The following is a 19,448-nucleotide window of genomic DNA, read 5'->3' as shown; positions in this document are numbered from 1 at the left end:
GTCACTGCATGTGATTTCCCAGTTCCTGTTTCAGTCCCTAGTTCATGTATACCCACTTCCATCTGTGCAAAATATTTTGCAATCAAAGCAACAAATGGGAGCACATGCTTGTTTTGATGAATTATGCAACTGCAAAGAGTTCTCTATTTTTTCAATCAACAGTCACTTAGATCCTGAAAATCTGCACATTCTTTGGTGAAATTGTTGAGGTCTACCATATCAGTAATGTGCAGAATTTAAAATATAACCATTTTCATTCTGAAAAATTGAATGAAAAAAAGTATTTGTAGTTTCACATCCATATTGTCACACCTAGTTCCCAAAACCACCCCCCCCAAAAAAACTGATGACGACAAGGTCTGTATATGCTACACGAAGAAACAAAAAAAAAGCAGCTTCTTCCAACCGTTTTCTTCAGTGAAAAGTGTATTAGTTAATTTTACTCAATATTGTTCATTTTTATTTTAACTAGTTTGTCATATGTTTAATACTTTATTTATAGTTAAATCCCCAACGTCTACCCACAACTTGGCCAACACAAGACCTAACTCTATCCACCTGGCAGGTTAAGTAAGACAATACAACAAATAATGATTTGTTTTTACTGTAGGGAAAGGTGAAGCCATATGAATATTAACACAGTACAGCTGAGGTGTAAATACAGACAAATCCCTCTTCAAAAATCTGCATGACATATCAAAAGGCACATAAAATCGGCATAAACACAAAAGTCTCCCTGAATGATCAAATCAGAGGAATACATTAAAATATGCTATCAAACAGTTACCTGTCATGTTTAAACAAGTAGTTTGTAATGTAGCTTTTTGTACACTACACTCTAACAGTGTGTGCACAGGTTTAAATAATCATACTGAAAATGTCTTTACCTTGAAAACTTCCCATATATAGCTTTTAATTTTCATATATTTTGTATTCCATTCAGAAATTATATTTAAATCATATGTACATTTATTGCATGGGATATGAAACCTATAAAACACCAAAGCACACATGATTTAAATAGCTTGAAAATCAAACTGCATGCAAATCAGAAAAGTAAACAAAGCTGTGAGCTGTGTTCAGAACCTGGACAAATAAAAGTTGTATGCTTTCTTCTGTATTGTGCACAGCACTTGCATGTGTTTGCATATGTTTGTGTTTATGTGAGGTAATATTATAAACACTCAACAAAAAGATAAGCACGTTTGGTAGAATGAACCAATTTCACATTTTTATCAATGCAAAATGTAAACGCCTAGTGGGAAAGTAATGGTCATTGAATTTTCTTCTATAATATTAAATTATATCTATTTTATTGCACCAGTAAGTAATTAACACCTCAGGCCTTGACATTTGGAGGATTAATGTATGATTACAGTGCTGGGATCATAAAAATGATAAAAGAAATATTAACAGATGACTTAAATGGTAATATAAAAGCTATTTTAGACCAAATCATATCTTGGATCCGAACCAGCTCAAATACTCTGTGTATGTGTTCCTATATCATTCAGTGCTCTTTTATGAGGTTTTATGCGCATGTATGGTATGACAATTCAGGCTCCTATATGAAGCAATCCAGGACTCGCCTAGTGCCAGTTCATCGGGGTTTCCTGCAGCATTTTTTTTTCCTTTCAGAATACGAGTCTACTAATGGTATTGAAGCCACCCCCCCCTCCTCCTCCACCAGATGGGCCACAGCTCCCTGGTGGGTTATTGTCATCTGAACCGTTGGGCCTGAATGAGCAGGAAGATGAAGGGGCCTGGAGAGCTTGGGTCCGAGCACTGAGCTCCTGTTCCTGTTGACATTATTAGGGAGGAAAGAGAAATATTTATACTCGTTTGATTACTTTTAAACCATGCATAAAACATATACCATACCTAAACAATGCTGTGCCAGATGATGTGGAGCTAGGAGACTGTGATTTCAAATTGTCACAGCACCCTCTAGAGGCGACTTAACTTTAGTCACACAAGAGTGGTGGAATGTCAACTCAATGCAGCACAGTTCAGTGAGTCGTAAAATTACACTTCTCGTCTTATAACGACAGTTCAGATTTAGCTTGAAGCTCAGTAAAAAGAAAAAAAAACAAAAAAAAAAACAACATAAAATCCTATACCCCACAGACTCATAGTTATCTGTAAAAGTATGGTCTGTTTTCCCTTTAGTGACTTTCCACCTCAGACAATCTGGGCCTGCACTTTTGTAATCTTATACTTCGAATGGTTTGTGGTAAGGATTTCCTATGTCAAATGTATGTGAACCATGAAAAATAAGCAAAGTATTTCAGCTGGAATATTCAATTAACCATGTTAAAACTTTAATATTATGGTAATGTGAATCGCTTTACACTTGATTTATTGGTAATATTTTAGAAACAACAATGTCAATTTGTGGAAGAAAAATGTTCTCCTTTGTTTATCCCACTTACTTGTAAATACAGTTTGTTGTCCTTGATAATAGCATCTAATAGTTCTTTCTGCAGGGGTGGCTCAGCACACAGTCTCATTCCATTTGCCATCAGTCCCCCATTTATGTTCTCCCCTGGTAGCTCCTGTTTCCTGTACATGAGCACATAAGCTGTGTCCTTGGGGAAGCGATTAGTAATGTTTTGCACTGACTGGAAGGACGTGAATGTCACTCTGCTATCATTAAACAGCAGCCAATCCCGTGCTTCGTGGCCACTATTAGGTGAGGTGTGTCCTTGTTCAGGTGGGAGTGAGAGAGCAGAGCAAGTGGAGAGGCTGCACTCGGCCTGGCCATTCCCTGAGTCCTGAAGGGCAAAGAGATTGGCTGGATGCTGTGTTCCATCTGCTCCATTGATGTTACGACCATATGAGTAGTAGTGACCACTCTCTGATGATATACCAGAATGCATCACCACTGAGCTGAGAACATAGGGCACCGACTGGACCAGCATTTCTCCTCCTCTATTTGTCTGCTCTATGACATCTATTCTCTCTTTTTCCTCTTCCTCCTCCTCTTTTTGAGATGGTTTGAGCTTCTTGGCCAGATTTTCACTGCCGTCAGGAGAATCAACTTGCAGAGGAGAAGAGGTAAGAGAGGAACAATGTGTAGGCACTGAAGGGGCATGTACTGGAAGTCTCATGAATGGTGGGATAGTGACATTGTCCAGGATCTTCCGCCGCACATGGCATTTGGCATCATATGAGAACCGCAGCAGGGTGAGGATCAAGTACTCAGGTGCTGACACCACTTTCATTGTCTTCTCTGCCCGCTCGAGGGAGCTACATTTCTCACAGAAATAAGCATTTTCTCCATCCAGGATCTCAGGAGCCAGAAAATAGTTCACCAGGTCAGGCACAGACAGATGAGGCTCATTTGTCACTTGCATTAAATCTACATTGCTAGCCAGTGCTTTGGCTGAGCCTGGTTCAAGAATTTCACTGCCACCATTTACAGATCCCTGACAAAGAACCTTGGGTTCCTCTAAGGGCCTCTCAGGTTGAGGGTTATCCTGAGTGGTGGCAAAAGGACAGAAGGCCAAAGAGAGGTCTGTAAAAGGCTCCTCTTTCTCAGAGATGCAGTTGCAATGCATACAGCGAATACCTGTGATCAGCTTCCCACCGAACATCTTTTCTATCAAAGTCCTCTGGTCATCCCCAAGTTTGGTTTCTGCAGGAGTCAAAGACGACTCTTCAGCCTGATCTGCAGAAGTCTGACCTGTTTGGCCGTTGCTGCTTGTGTCAACCTTTGGCTTTGCTGATTCCAGCACCTGAAGTGTTTTCTCCTCTTCATGTAATCTTGAAATCAGAACAAAAGGGTCCAATCAACGTTAGAAGAAAATACAACTGTGGATTGATCGTAATTTGTAACAATGCAATGAGAGTTTCCCAGATCTATTCTGTCTTAACATCAAGCATATTAGTCATATTGTCAAGAAAAATGCAGTTCACATAAGTAGACTCCAGTCACGCATACTCAACACTCACAATGCTTTGTGTTCGTAATACCAAAAGCTTTTTTTAATAACATTTTTCATTCAGCATTCAATGATGGACAAATGACACTAATTATGTAAAAACTACTTTGGCAAAAGCGAACAATACAGTAAACGGGTTTTTTCATTTAATGTAGCACACTTAAGTTGAGACAATCCTAATACAAGTGATATATCTAATCTAGAGGTTGAGTCATGGCAACTGGACTTTCAGTTCTTTAAAGGTGAAACGTTTCGCCACCCATCCAAGTGGCTTCATCAGTCTGAGAGAGGCTGGACAGGAACCTCTAAATTTATTTCCCAGGTTGGTTTCACTCCACCTTGGGTCCAATAGGCTCACTAAGTGATCTAAGCAAAACAGGTGAGTCTCGTTAGTCCACGCCCCTGAGTTGGTTTCACTTCACACCTGGTCTGAATAGGCTCGTTAAGTGACCGGCGAAGAGGAGAAGAGCTCACCCCTTTGGTGAAAGGTGAAGTGAAACCAACCTGGGAAATAAATTTAGAGGTTCCTGTCCAGCCTCTCTCAGACTGATGAAGCCACTTGGATGGGTGGCGAAACGTTTCACCTTTAAAGAACTGAAAGTCCAGTTGCCATGACTCAACCTCTAGATAACTTTCCCTGGACAACTGAGAATCTACGCAGACATTTATCTAATCTGTTTAGAGTGCTACTGTACCTGTCTAAAAGAAATCTTAGGTACTCAGAACAGTCCTGCTGTGAGCCCACATTGAACCAGGGAGGCCGAGATGCTTCCAAGAAGTTTCTGGGAGCATATGCTGCCCTCTGTAGGAAACATGCATCACATACATACACATGGAAGCTCAATGTCATCCACTGTTGTAATCCACGAGGAAGTATATTCTTTTATCTATCACACAGAACAGTACAAACCTGAGTGTGTGCAAGGAAAGCAAAGAGCAGCTGAAGCTTTTTCATTAGTGTATTGGAACCATTTAGATGTAACGATAAAACATGCCTCCTGAAACTGAGAAAAAAGTTTGTTTTAATACATACATCTCACAGAAGCATGAAGAAAAATGCAAGAACACAGGGTGTAAATGACTCACTCTGTGGCCATGAAGAGGGTCTGGATAATGCTGTTCATATAGCAGGTGTTCCCCAGGTTGACCAGCCCCGTCTTTCCTGTTTCAGATTTTACGGCTTGCCTCAGTAAACCAGAGGCAAATGAGTTGGACTGAGATGTCCAGGCACTTTGATTCAACACCAATTTAATCTTTTCTTCTCCAGGTTTTGGGAGATCCTGACAGCATAAACCCACATCATTTATGAGATACAGAACAAACTTTGGTAAACTGTTTAAAGGCATTTTAGTGATGATGGTTTATTTAATGTTAAGACTGTCCTTTTTGACGGGCCTGCTGTTTTAAACAAATCAACATTTTTTTTTTAAAATATCTGCATACGTGAGAACACTTCTAATGTCAGGTGTTTCTGCACTCTTACCTTGATGACCTCCAGTATCTGATCATAGAGGTCAGGGAAGCCAGAGTATTGGTACATCATGCAGTGTATGAGCTCAGTGAACTGCAGCAAGAAAGCTTTACTTGTGGGGAGACCATCGGTCCTTAAGGACTGCACTAAAGGCACCACATTTGGAACAACCTGAGAGAGTCAGAAACGAAGAGAATAATAATGAGGACAGGGTAGTGCTGAAAACAGTGATTCTGCTGATATTAATCATACAACTTTGCAGTGCGGTCAGCCAGAGGGTAGTCGCACTTAAGGAACCCCACAGAGGGTTCAGTCTCATTTACTGAGTATTTTTGAGACTATTCATGTTTTTAGATACTAATGAAATTGGCAAACTCAAGGGCTATTGCTCGGCATTTAAGTGCTTCACACATCATTAGTGCAAAAGATGTGCCGAGCCTGGGGTTCTGGGAAAAGAAGCCTGTGCAGCTTTGAAGTAATTTAAGTCAGAAGAGAAGAAAATGAGAAAACCAATACAGTGGCCATATGAGAAGGAAATGGGCTGTGAGGAGGCAGGATATCCCTTACCAAATGGAAGGCCTCCGGAGAGTGCTGGAAGCTCAGCAGCATATGAGATAGCACAGCTAGCGCCCCCTGTCGCACTATTGGGTACCACAGACGATTGAATACCTAAGGGTTATAAAAAACATTTTTATGTCATTAATACATTTATTTAAACTAGGGAATTATTTTCATCATTCAGGAGTGTCCTTTTTCAAATCAACCTTGCTATAAAATACCTTAACTATTAATGATGATTTAAAGAATAATGCTAGTGATTTTCTGTTTTTATTTTCCACAAATCCCATGCAGAAACTATAATCAACAATGGATTTTATGTGTAGCTCAACAAGCTTGCAGAGTAATACAGTTACATCAACACCATTTTCATTTTTGGTTTTATTCTTTGCCTTGATTGTGTGGACAATAAGAAAAATACACAAAATCACCTGCCTTATCGTTTAACAGATGCGTAAAATTTCTACTTCTGTCTCACTCCTGAGGTCAACAATAAATGTCAATGCTGAGTTCTCCCTACAAACCAGTTCAATCTTGAGCAGAGTGACATCAATAAGGATAGTGAACTTCTGAACAGCAGCAAGTCCTTTCAGCAGCGCGATGACCCAGGTGTCCACATGTTGGGCCAGAGGCCAAGAAAGCCAGTCAATCATCCTACACAGACAAAAAGGATGTGTTCAATGTAATTTAAGTGCAAAATGTGCTTATATTAACATTAAATAGATCTGTATATTGGTATATGTGTAGGGACAAAACCCTGCACCTCCAGCTTATATCTTTTACAAGATAATGCATAAAAAATGCATACAAATTTGGCCATGTATATCATTACTAGCATAGATTACAAATGAATTAGTGTGTGAGCTAACCTGCAGAGTGCTTTAGTCATGCTAGCGTCTTTGACATTCTGGTCAGTGGTGAGACTCTTGATAAGTACTGTGATCATCTGGATGGGGATATGCTGGACCAGGCTGGCTAGGGCAATTGATGGGTCAAAGGAGGGGTCTGCAAGATACAAATTTTCCCACTTAACAGTAAATGCGCATTTCTAGTCTAATTTGACAAAGACACAGAGCTCAAACACAAGGTGAAATCGAACACTGACAATAAAGATGATACAAGTACTGAATAAAAAATTAAATCGTAATTATTTACAGGGTGACAAGTGGATCCTTAAGTACATTTTATAATTTCATTACACCTTTAGGCCATTCGGTATTTAACAGTGTTGTTTTTGTCACCCCTACCTCCTTTTCTTCTAGCTATTGCCCCTGTTTCCCTCCCTTCAGTTTCTCCTCTTCTCCCTCCCTTTGACAGCCTAATTTAACCACTGCTCTGAGCTAAGCCAGCTCATAAAGGGATAATGTATTCTACTCAATTGGACCATAAAACCTATAATGTATAATTTTGTAATTTTAAGGATGATTTAAAACATTCTAAACTTCAAACGGACTGAATTTATGGCAGGGCTGCCTGGTTACTTTACATTTGAAGAGTTTCTGTTGTTTTGTCCATCCACTGTTATATAGTTTCATTTGTAATATCTCTTTTAGCTGCTGATCCTGATCCAAGTTCTATAATACTGAGTGTCTGCCAGCACTAACATTTTCCCATGTTGCTTCCTTCATATATAATGCTGTTCCACAGAGTACACTTAAACAAACATAAATCACCTTTAAAATAAATACCCATCCCTCTATTTAGTTTTTTTGTGAAGATGAGGGTGGATTTGTTGTTTGGGCTTCATTTTTGACAAAACCTTCTCTACCCTGAACAAAATACTGAAGTTAAAAAGCAGCACCTTAGAAGTGCTGTTTGCTTAAAAAGAATCTCACTGAACTGTGTGACCTTTTAGCAAAGCATTCTGTTAGCGTGGCTATTTAACTGAAACTTCTGTCCTTTATTTTGTAATGCTCCATAGTTCAGTTACTTGCATCACTGCACAGTACACTCAGTACATTCCTAAAATTTGTCACCAACAAAAGAGATGCAGCTTTTACTTGAGCTGATGAATGTTGAGCCAAGCTACAAGCTACTATTAAACCTTCAAAACAAATGCTTTTAACAATTATCCTTGAAGAAACAGCACTTCTTAAATCAGTGAATTTGAATGTAATCACTCCAAGCAATGGCAAGTAACCTTAACCTAACCCTAACTAACAACTGACCCTAAACCATAAAGGGCCACTTCCTCCTAAATGAAAATAATCAGTATCAATTACACTGAATATGCCTGGATGAACATCCAACCTAAACCAAGGGATTAACGGCACAGCAATAACCAGGCTCCTGAAAACTGAAAAGTTTTTCAGAACAACTATAACATTTTTATAAACTGCAGCCCCATGTATTGTAGCCATTTTGGCAGGAAAAAAAAGGCATCTCACCTGTGGAAGAGATAATTGCAAAAACTTCCTGCAGTGAGGGAAGCAGTGTGGCTGGGTCAGCCTTCCAGATGTTCTGCAGCAATGTGCTAACCTTGGTCACCTGACCTACATACTCCCTGAGCTCCCGCTCTTGAGTAGCAAAACAGTGGAAGTAACTGATGGTCCTCACCAGCTGCTGGCAGAATAAAATGCCTGACTTGTCTCTAGGTATACACTGTACAAAGTCTGACAGTAAAGTACTCAGGCGGGCACAGAGAGCTGGCTCTGGTCGTTCACACACCATCCTTAAAACCTCCACCTGGATCACATTGAATATTTCCAGCACTAAGGGGCAGCTGATGAGCAGTCGCAGGCAGCAGTGAATGTAGTCTATTATGGCTGGATCTTTGCGGTCCAGCTGGCCATAACCCTGCTGGAGAAGACTGAGGACAAACTCTTTACTGAAGAAAGCCTCAAACTCTGGGCGGTGGTAACGTGCATAGGATTCCAAAACTTGGAAGCCAATCTGCTTCTGGAAGGCATCTTCACCAAGTAAGATGAGGCGGGTGGTAAGAGCAAACATCGCCTGACACTGCTCCTCTGTCACCTCCTTCTCTGCTGCTTCCACTACCTTCTTTACAATGGCCCTCTTCACTGAAACAGAGTGATTGGAGCTCACGAGGCCCTCTAAAATCTTGTCCATGATGACGATCTGCAAAAGGTAATGTTGGAAATAATTAGTTGACACACATAAATCACACTAGTTGACACACTGTTTGCAATTACACTTAACATAAACACGCATGTCACATTTGTGATAATCACAAATTGTCTGGTCATACTGAAGATATGGAAGAGTTAGTCCCATGCTCGATTGACGTATAGATCTCTTTTCACCACAATTGTCAGAGTACCCTGATTGTCTGCATTCATTCAGTGAACTCTGTCAGCACACAAACATGTATACTCAGCTGAAAGGGCAGCAACGGGGATTGTTGAGTCAAAAAAGGCACTTTACACCATTTGACAAAGGAGCCACTCAGTATTACAAAACACAAATACAACAAAATGCAACCTGAAAAATAATAGTATTTGGCCAGCTAGTTTAGTAAGAGACTACCCAACAGCCATTTTTCATAATTGATCATGTGTTTATTTTAATTTTGAATAACGTATTTTTAATAATCACTTGAGAAGCGGGAACCAGCAAATGCTCAACATTTCACAAGAAAAATTACAATAAACCATAAGAACAGTCATATAATTGGCTTATCATTTCAGAACAAGTTTCAACATTTTAAAAGAAAAACCTGTAAAGCAAAATACATGTTTATTGTCATACGTCTGTGGACTGAGCCTCATCAAAATGCCATGTGACTAGACTGATGATGTTTGAACAAACATTTTTTTATACATCCAGTGTGAGGTCATCATATGAAGTTTACATGAGGTCAAAGACAGTGGTGTAGTGTTTCAGCCAGTTTTAGCAAAATTGAAATAAAAATTAAAACATTTAAAAAAAAAACATTTTATAAGCAGTAACTGTGTGCCAGGCTAGGAAAAGAATGATTTCATTTATTTAATAGTTGGAATCATCTATTATTAGAATTATTTTTATACCTTCTGAAGGAAGGTATGTTGCTTTTTAGCCTTTTAAAGACTGGCAGACATGATGTGGTGTTTTGTGTTTTTCCCTTTTAATATTTCCTCAGTTGACATTATCACCATCTACAAACAACCCTGCATAACAAGGGCAAAAACAGGCAAATGAAAGCATCATTACATTACAGTGATTTATTTATTTATATCTCACCAGTTCAGAGCGACAGGGACCAGCCGCTGGGTTATCTGTGAGGGGTTAGCCTGCTAACGCTAGCTGTATTGTAAACGAACAGAAATGTCTCTTCTCGCGTTACATCTGTCATTTAAAACACGGCTCGACTGCTAAATACAACTAAACCGCTGAAAGTAGGTCTATGGTTCCATGTAGACAGCTGTTACTAACATCCTCCACAATAAAAAAAAAACAAAATGAACAAAGCAAACAGGCCTGAGCTTAACGTTAGCCGTTAGCCGTTAGCGTTAAGTGCCACTGACTTAGCACAAATACTGCCCTGTAATAGCGCGAAAGAGATGCTTTACAACCTGCGCTTACCCAAATAAAGCATGTCAACAGTGTCCGACCAGAATACCTTCAACCTTCAGTCAGAGTTAAACGTTTGTTGACACATAAAAATTCTGTTATTTTGGTTCATTTCAACGCTCGGAACCAGCTGATTAACCCTCAACCGACGTCATTCCTACGGACAGAGATGGTGGTAGGACCCCTACAGGAAGCAATTTCTGTTTTAACACTGCCTGTCATAATGTTTTTCAGGTTGGACTAATATAATGAGCGCTCTTCAGTCAGTGATGTTTGTGAACATTTTGAACGACATCACTTAAATAAAGTAATTTTCTTATTAATAGATTTACACACTTCTGAGCCATTTTTGTACTGTTAATGTGCTGCATTCAAATACTCTTCGTACACCACAGTTGGATTGTGGTCGAAGATAAATCACAGGAACTCTAGCAGTGGTACAAGACGAATTCCTGTAGTGTGTACATATAATCAGGAATACCCTCTAGTAATAGAATTATTACATTATAATTACCCCTGCATTCATTTAAATTCAGGATTTCATCTCTGTATGTCTTAGCATTAAGTTTTAACTATTTTATAAACGACAACCTCACAATTCTTGTCTTATTCAACCAAGCATCCAAATCACAGAATTATTTAAATACATTTAAAGGCTTGGTAGTGTTACACATTGCATTGCATATTTGAGAAGGTGGAACAATTAAATATTTGCAATTTTTCATAAAACTTAGTTAAATAACCATCAATAAATTACAAATACTTTTTCTGTCAACTTACAAATTGGTTAATCATCTAATTGCGTCATATCTGTCAGATAGTCTCATTTATCAGAAAACATATTTTATAGGCTTACTGTGAATAAGGGTTATGTTAAGCTTTACAAATTTCTATGGTAAGTAGACCTTCAGCAGGCTACATTACTACCTTCGGTAGTTTTTAACAAACACAAAATCTGTCTTTTAATACAATCATCATGGCATGACATTCTTTTTATAGTGCAAACTGGAGAATTTATTTGGTTCTTGCATACAATTAAACGACTTCCCTTGGAAATCATACTTATTTTACTGTTTAGACTTATACTGAGGATGAGTTTAACCAAACCAAAGTGGTTTGTGTGATCTAGCAAGTTTTCGAGTTGCAAGTTACATGCATTGCTGACAATAACCTGAATGTCGGTGAAGGCAACATTCCCAAGTCTCGCGAGAGCGTGTACACACCGGGTAACGTTAGCACCGTATGAACGCGGGTGCTCGAGGAAAATCTTGCTAGCGCGAACGTGCCGCCTGCGACCAACCGGTGCGTCTTTCATTATAAACAACCGGATCCTTCTCATTTACCCAGAGAAATCTCGGAATATCTCCCGCGGCTCGTACACGGAATCACACACAGCACCTCATAACGGACGATATACCTGAACCGAAGAGGAAAGTCGATAAAAATGTCCGAAAGCGCAAACTGCGTGGAACAGCGGGAAGACCAGACGGAACTTGAAGAAGCCGGAGGAGCGGAGGTAAGATGGTTTCAAACAGGCTTTGTTTCCTCTCATCGTGGGTCTTTCTCAAAACCCACCGCTTAAGTCTGTAACTCTTAAAACCTCGTTTCTTTCCTGCGGGTTCGTCGAAACTTTCACTTCGCCAGTGTTTATGAGGCTAAGTAGCTAGCCGCGGCGCTATCATTAGCTCACAGCAGCGGCAGCTCGGACCTAGACGCTGGGGACCGACGCTAACGAGGCCAGCCTGTTTCATAAGCCCTTACACCGCTAGCTTAGCCGCGCTAGCCACCCATTCATCATCTGATTAGAAGTCCTAGCGTGCTCTTTGTTTACTTCCAGACCAGATACCCCAGGCGAATTGCTCGTAACTGTGATCCGACTTAGAGAGAACCTCGGAGAAAACAGCACCCCGTTCAGCTGCTCAGTCTTTTGTCTTCAGAGGGATAGGGCAGCAGCTGTGGTTGAATGTGGCAGCTGTGGCGCTTTGTGTTGAATTTAGTCAAATATCCTCAAATATGGAAGGATCTTTTGCATTACTGGTTCAGTGCAGGGAAAAGGTCTCAGCAGCATAAAACCAAGAACAAATGGATGAGGCATAAAAGCAAAAACAAACCAAATCCTACAAGCACTAAGATAAAGAGTAAATGAAAAGTAAAGAGTGGCATAGGGTAATGCTGTTTGGGGAATTAATCACATGTATTGTGTCTGGGGAAAGCAGTTTTAATAGCGTGAAGTGACAAATTATAATGTAAATACAGTAAGACGTACAGAAGGTGCAAGTGCAGCGTGATTGACTCTTGGGACGCTTAAAATAACAACACATACAAAAGACCTGTGGGTATCGCTGCCCAGAGCATTCAAGGTTTCCTGTAATGGGTGGAAGGTATTTTGCAATCTGTTCTAGTCTCCTCCTTTCTGTTGTTGGAAAAATGTTTTCTGTTTACTTTTTTTCTGCTCAGGAGAAGTCTGACTCTTCAGATGGAGGAAAAGAGTCTTCCTCAGAAGCTGGTCCTGACAGACAGGATGCATCCTCCTTCTCCTCCTCCTCTTCCTCATCCAAAACTAAAGATTCTGCTCCAGGTTATGAAGAGAAAGTGGTAAGGACTCTTGCACTATAGCTTAAATTGCATGTCAGACTGATCTGTTTTTGAATGATTAAACGTTTCTTTTTGTGTGTTTAGCAAACAGACCGGACCAACAGATTTGAGTACCTGTTGAAACAAACAGAATTGTTTGCTCATTTCATCCAACCGGCTGCACAGAAGACACCCACCTCCCCCTTGAAGATGAAACCAGGGCGTCCTCGCATCAAGAAAGATGAGAAACAGAACCTGCTCTCTGCCGGAGAGTGAGTGCTTGTCCATACAATGTATTTTATTTTGTTAAGTCTAGTCTCATTATGATTTTAACATAATGTGCCTTTTCTGTGTTTTCCAGCAACCGCCATCGTCGCACAGAGCAAGAAGAGGATGAAGAGCTTCTGAATGAGAGCACAAAGACAACTAATGTCTGCACTCGATTTGATGAATCTCCCTCCTGTAAGCAATGTCTTTTTCTTCAGGTTTGATAAGAAAGAACAGTCTGCACAGGTACATGGTAAATACATATGATGAGCATGAGTCATAATTGTTTCCTTTTTCCTCATCTAGATATCAAAACCGGAAAGATGAGGGACTATCAGATCCGTGGACTGAACTGGCTCATCTCTTTGTATGAGAATGGAATTAACGGCATCCTCGCTGATGAAATGGTCAGTACAGTCAAAATTATTGCCTTTACATTTAATATGTGTCCCCATTTTTTCCCCATGTAGTGCTCTGGCTAACACGGCTTCTGCCTTTACATGTTTCTTAGGGTTTGGGTAAGACTCTCCAGACTATTGCCTTGCTGGGTTATATGAAGCACTACAGAAACATCCCTGGTCCCCACATGGTGTTAGTGCCAAAGTCCACCCTCTATAACTGGATGAATGAGTTCAAGCGTTGGGTGCCTTCTCTTCGGGCAGTCTGCCTGATTGGAGACAGAGATGAAAGGGTAGGCATCATCAGTCAAACAACAGGCAAAATGTGCTGTGTGAATTTGCTGTGCTAAACGTTTTTGCTTCGGCTTCAGACTGCCCTGATCCGAGACGTGCTGCTGCCAGGAGAGTGGGATGTGTGCGTCACATCCTATGAGATGCTCATCATTGAAAAAGCTGTGTTCAAGAAGTTTAACTGGAGATACCTGGTTATTGATGAGGCTCACAGGATCAAGAATGAGAAATCAAAGGTGAGACTAAAATATTTACATAAAGCTGAACCACCTCATGTCTTACAATATAGATTAATGGAGCAAAATGAATTTGATTTTCCATAGCTATCAGAAATTGTACGAGAATTTAAGACCACCAATCGTTTGTTGCTGACTGGAACACCCCTGCAAAACAATCTCCATGAGTTGTGGGCTCTGTTGAACTTCCTGCTGCCTGATGTCTTCAACTCTTCAGAGGTAAAATTTCATTAGAGGGTGCATAAATCTTGTATTCTGTAGTAGTACCGATGTGATGCTGGTTTATTTATTTGAAGGAAAAGTGGTGTGTTCTGTTACTGATTTGTTTTATTCCTTGAAGGACTTTGACTCCTGGTTTGACACTAACAACTGCTTGGGTGATCAGAAGTTGGTCGAACGTCTTCACACCGTATGTATTGTTCCTGCTGTCAAGATCAAACCAGTCTGTACATTTTAAAGCGATTAACCCTTTTTGGTTTAAGGCAATTTTTTCATCTTCCTTTTTTTTTTTTTTTTGCATAGGTGCTGCGTCCTTTCTTGCTCCGACGTATAAAGGCTGATGTAGAGAAGACTTTGTTACCCAAAAAAGAGATTAAGATGTATGTGGGCCTGAGCAAGATGCAACGAGAGTGGTAAGCACCTTTAGTTAAACTCAGTTAGTCCCTAGTTTGTTTGTTCATTATTTATAGCATATATTGATTTGCCAGCAACATGATTAAGTTTAACCCATTCCACACCTCTTCAGGTATACAAAAATTCTGATGAAGGACATTGACATTCTGAACTCAGCGGGCAAGATGGACAAGATGCGTCTTCTGAACGTTCTCATGCAGCTGAGGAAATGCTGCAACCATCCGTACCTGTTCGACGGAGCCGAGCCAGGTCCCCCCTATACAACAGACCTTCACCTGGTGGTGAACAGTGGCAAGATGGTAGTGTTGGACAAGCTGCTACCCAAGATGAAAGAGCAAGGTATGTGGATGTTGTGAGCTTTCATCCAATGTTTTATTGAGAAAAACAAGTTATATCTGAGTATTATAATAATAATGTCTGAAAATTCTGTTCAGTGGCTGTCAAGGCACTGATTTGATTTTATATAGTGGAGAAAATACACATACAGAGAGGTGTTTCTCTTATTTAGCCTAACCTCGTTGGCATAAATAGGGTGGACAAAATGACAGAAACAACTGTCAGTATAACACAAAACAGTTTAACAGCACCAAAAACTACAGGCACCAAAATGACCATACAACACTTGAAGATTTTTACATTCACAAAGGGATTATTATAGGACTTGTTATATTAGACTGCATTACTTGATTTTCCCTTCTAAGGATTAATAAAGTTTATCTAATCTTCATTTTGGCTAGGTGTAGCTATTAAACTCTACACTAGACAACACAGTAGATGGAGTCAAACAGATTAAGTGCTGTGTGAGAGAATTGAAATTCGTGTCCATTGTTGGATAAAAATAGGCATTAGTGTATATTATTTGCTTCAGTTGAGTCTTCAAACATGTCAACCAGCAATTATGCTTTTAATTGGCAACTATTATTTTTTTCTTTCCAGGTTCCCGTGTGCTCATCTTCAGTCAGATGACCAGGGTGCTGGACATCTTGGAAGACTACTGCATGTGGAGGAACTATGGCTACTGTCGCCTGGATGGCCAGACACCACATGAGGAGAGACAGGTGAAAAGCCTGCTTTAGATTTTTAACATCTTTGACAACGTTCAGAGTAGTCTATAGAGGTTAACTGGTTACAAACTGAAGTTCTCAGAAAAATATTCACGGAGTATTATAAAGACACTTTATTTTATTGTTCCTTCATGTGTTTTCAGATCTCTATCAATGCATACAATGAACCCAACAGCTCTAAGTTCATCTTCATGCTGAGCACCAGAGCTGGTGGGCTGGGTATCAACCTGGCTACAGCTGATGTTGTTATCCTTTACGACTCAGACTGGAACCCTCAAGTTGACCTGCAGGCTATGGTCAGTAGTCTGAAGCAGTCATCTGCTTGTTCCTTATTCAGTAGTTAGGGAGTGGATCCTGATACACTGGTTGTTTCAGAGGAAGGGAACTTGACGAGTTCATATATTTCTTGCAGGACCGAGCTCACAGGATTGGTCAGCAGAAGCAAGTGCGTGTCTTCCGTTTCATCACTGAAAACACGGTGGAGGAGAGGATCGTGGAGAGGGCTGAGATGAAGCTGCGCCTGGACTCCATTGTCATCCAGCAAGGTAATTCTTGATATCTGTTGAGCTTTGTACGGAAGAGAAGAAGCAGTTTGTACATTCATTAATTGAAACAACTCATTTCTTTAAACATCAATATAATAATCAAGAATTAGCAGCCACAATTCATAAAATAGCCCAGAATGGAAATTAGTGAATGTTGTAATTTGTATATAAATAAAAAGATATTTTTGAAAGTCATCTTTGTTACTTCTTTAACAGGGAGACTTGTGGATCCAAGCGCAAATAAGCTGGGCAAGGATGAGATGCTCTCCATCATCCGCCACGGTGCCACACACGTGTTTGCTTCCAAAGAGAGCGAGATCACAGATGATGACATTGATGCTATCCTGGAGAGGGGTGAAAGGAAGGTGAGGAGGTGTTTGGATGTATTAGAGAAAATGGACAGTGATTTTATTTATTTATTTTTTTTCCAGATCAGTTAATAAATGGTTTTTATGTGAATTAAAGATTTTTTTTTTGTTAGATTAAAATCTTAAATTTTGTGGTGTTCTAGACTATGGAGATGAAGGAGAGGCTAGCTGCCCTGGGTGAGAGCTCTCTGAGAAACTTCACTATGGACACAGAGAACAGCAGTGTGTACACATTTGAAGGAGAGGACTACAGAGAGAAGAAAAAGGTAGAGACTAAGAGCACCAGTATCCAGTCTGCTAATTTCCTCATTTGAACAACATAAACTTTGGGCTCTTTAACTCATTCCTCTATTTTGTCTTCACTCAGGTCATTACCAACTGGATCGAGCCACCTAAGAGAGAAAGGAAAGCCAATTATGCTGTGGATGCCTACTTCAGAGAAGCTCTGCGAGTCAGTGAGCCAAAAGCACCCAAGGTAGACCATACTGCACTTAAACACATTTATGATCTAAAGCGTTAATGCACCACAATGTAAAATTGCAGTGCTTTTACAATAGTTAGCATGTTAATAATAAGTGTCTGTTTGGCTCAATATCCAAGGCTCCTCGACCTCCCAAGCAGCCAAATGTCCAAGACTTCCAATTTTTCCCTCCACGTCTCTTTGAACTTCTTGAAAAGGAAATTCTTTTCTACAGGAAGACCATAGGCTATAAGGTACAAATGTGGTTTTTCAGAGAGTGAGTATTCTATTGACGCCTTTAGAAATTTCTCTTACCTTGATCTGTGGTTCTGTCTTTTTAGGTTCCCCGTAACCCAGACATACCAAACTCAGCCCAGGTGCAGAAAGAGGAGCAGGCTAAGATTGATGAGGCTGAGGCTCTCACCGAGGAGGAACTGGAGGAGAAGGAGAACTTACTGCAACAGGTACTGTTGCCTACTAAAGTCAATATATGGCCAATTTTATCTAAATCCAAATAAAATCTTTTTTTCTGGTGTTTCATTGTGCATTTTTAAAACAACTCTACCTTCATTGCAGGGATTTACTATTTGGAACAAACGTGACTTCAACCAGTTCATCAAAGCCAATGAAAAGTGGGGAAGAGATGATATTGAGAACATTGCCAGAGAAGTGGAGGGGAAAACTCCTGAAGAAGTCATGGAATATTCAGGTAATTACTCACTGTATTCCCAGAAAGCAAACCCAGAATTTTGATTTGTTATCTTGTAGACTTAATTCATATTTTTCTTCAGCTGTGTTCTGGGAGCGCTGCAATGAGCTGCAGGATATCGAGAAGATCATGGCCCAGATAGAGAGAGGGGAGGCTAGGATCCAGAGGAGGATTAGCATCAAGAAAGCTCTGGACTCAAAGGTATCTGACTGTAAACCGTTTGGAAGTTTATTTGTGGTTTAAACTAATTAGTTCTATCTCATTAAGTCTTCGGTTAAACACGTTAAATCTTTCCCTGATCCATTAAATGTCTCCTCATCACATTACGCTCACCTCCTTATTAATTAACTAATGGTTATGTTTTTCATGTCCTTGGACAGATTGGTCGTTACAAGGCGCCCTTCCATCAGCTCCGTATCTCCTACGGCACCAACAAGGGCAAGAACTACACAGAGGAGGAAGACCGCTTTCTTATCTGTATGCTTCACAAACTGGGCTTCGACAAGGAGAGCGTATACGATGAGCTGCGTCAGTGCATCCGCAACTCACCTCAGTTCCGCTTTGACTGGTTCCTCAAATCCAGGACGGCCATGGTAGATTTTTGCTTCTTTGTGCTATATTCATCTGTTTTTGAAATGTGGTGTTATGATAAAATTGTTTTGTGAATGTTGTATAGGAGCTCCAGAGGCGATGTAACACCCTGATTACGCTGATTGAGAGAGAGAACATGGAGCTGGAGGAGAGAGAGAAGGCAGAGAAAAAGAAGCGGGGTCCAAAGACTGGCTCAGTGAGTTACAAATCCTTGTCATATTACTAAAAGCAAACCAATTAATTCTAATGAAAATGTTCAAATTCAAATAACCTTTGTCTAAAGGTGGACGTTGTTTTAAAGTTTTTCTGATACGAGGTGCAGAACTATACCAAAATGTTTTTTTTGTTTTTGTTTTTGTTTTTTGAAACATTGCTTTGAGGGAAAAACTTTTTTTATTTCCAGTCAAGTGTTAAATGTTGTCTTAGCACAGGGAGACTCACAAGAACACTACATAAATAATCTATCTAAAATTGGCAGTTATTTAGGTCAAAAACTACCTGGACATTTGTTGGCAACTTTTTGGTACATGCCTTACTGGTGGTCAATGCTTTGGATACAACATAGCTTCAGTACCCAGTCCTTTGTTTGTGTGGCAGGCATTAACTTCTGTCGCTGCTTGTGACGCCTTTCCTCAACACTTTTTTTTTTTCTCTTCTCAAGGCCCAGAAACGCAAATCAGAAGGAACCCCAGACGGCCGTGGACGCAGGAAAAAGCTCAAGTTGTGAAGTTGTTGAGAGTATCAGAATTCAAGAGTGGCAGCCAGCTCCGGTGTCATTAGTCCTAGTGTCTGTGTTTGTTTTGCAGGCTCTGATAATGTACTGTTTTTAA

The 19,448-nt window shown here is 40.1% G+C and overlaps 2 protein-coding genes across 3 annotated transcripts; one reads left to right on the top strand and one right to left on the bottom strand.

Annotated features, from left to right (window-relative positions):
* Positions 1-588: 588 nt before the first annotated feature.
* Positions 589-10,637, bottom strand: usp38 (ubiquitin specific peptidase 38). 2 transcript variants are annotated; one of them, XM_026304099.1, is made up of 11 exons: positions 10,153-10,637; positions 8,361-9,051; positions 6,843-6,978; positions 6,498-6,627; positions 5,983-6,084; positions 5,428-5,586; positions 5,031-5,224; positions 4,855-4,948; positions 4,640-4,746; positions 2,433-3,765; positions 589-1,799 (listed from the first exon to the last, which is right to left on the bottom strand). In XM_026304099.1, the coding sequence occupies exons 2-11, from the start codon at positions 9,040-9,042 to the stop codon at positions 1,635-1,637; spliced, it is 3,102 nt and encodes a 1,033-aa protein (XP_026159884.1). In that variant the 5' UTR covers positions 9,043-9,051; positions 10,153-10,637; the 3' UTR covers positions 589-1,634. The 2 variants fall into 2 exon arrangements, with proteins under 2 accessions (XP_026159884.1, XP_026159883.1); XM_026304098.1 differs by having other exon boundaries at positions 10,495-10,637.
* A 1,075-nt stretch (positions 10,638-11,712) lies between these two features.
* Positions 11,713-19,438, top strand: smarca5 (SNF2 related chromatin remodeling ATPase 5). The gene is made up of 24 exons (XM_026302909.2): positions 11,713-11,998; positions 12,940-13,077; positions 13,162-13,328; positions 13,418-13,518; positions 13,630-13,730; positions 13,835-14,014; positions 14,093-14,248; positions 14,336-14,467; positions 14,589-14,657; positions 14,771-14,880; positions 14,994-15,220; positions 15,818-15,939; positions 16,089-16,241; positions 16,358-16,490; positions 16,707-16,855; positions 17,002-17,124; positions 17,226-17,333; positions 17,459-17,572; positions 17,660-17,782; positions 17,895-18,027; positions 18,110-18,228; positions 18,408-18,620; positions 18,704-18,814; positions 19,280-19,438. The coding sequence occupies exons 1-24, from the start codon at positions 11,927-11,929 to the stop codon at positions 19,343-19,345; spliced, it is 3,120 nt and encodes a 1,039-aa protein (XP_026158694.1). The 5' UTR covers positions 11,713-11,926; the 3' UTR covers positions 19,346-19,438.
* Positions 19,439-19,448: the final 10 nt, after the last annotated feature.

The sequence above is a fragment of the Mastacembelus armatus genome, chromosome 1 (assembly GCF_900324485.2).
Source record: "Mastacembelus armatus chromosome 1, fMasArm1.2, whole genome shotgun sequence".
Lineage (NCBI taxonomy): Eukaryota > Metazoa > Chordata > Actinopteri > Synbranchiformes > Mastacembelidae > Mastacembelus > Mastacembelus armatus.
Note: the sequence above shows the minus strand (reverse complement) of the source record. Positions and strands in the feature narration are given on the sequence as shown.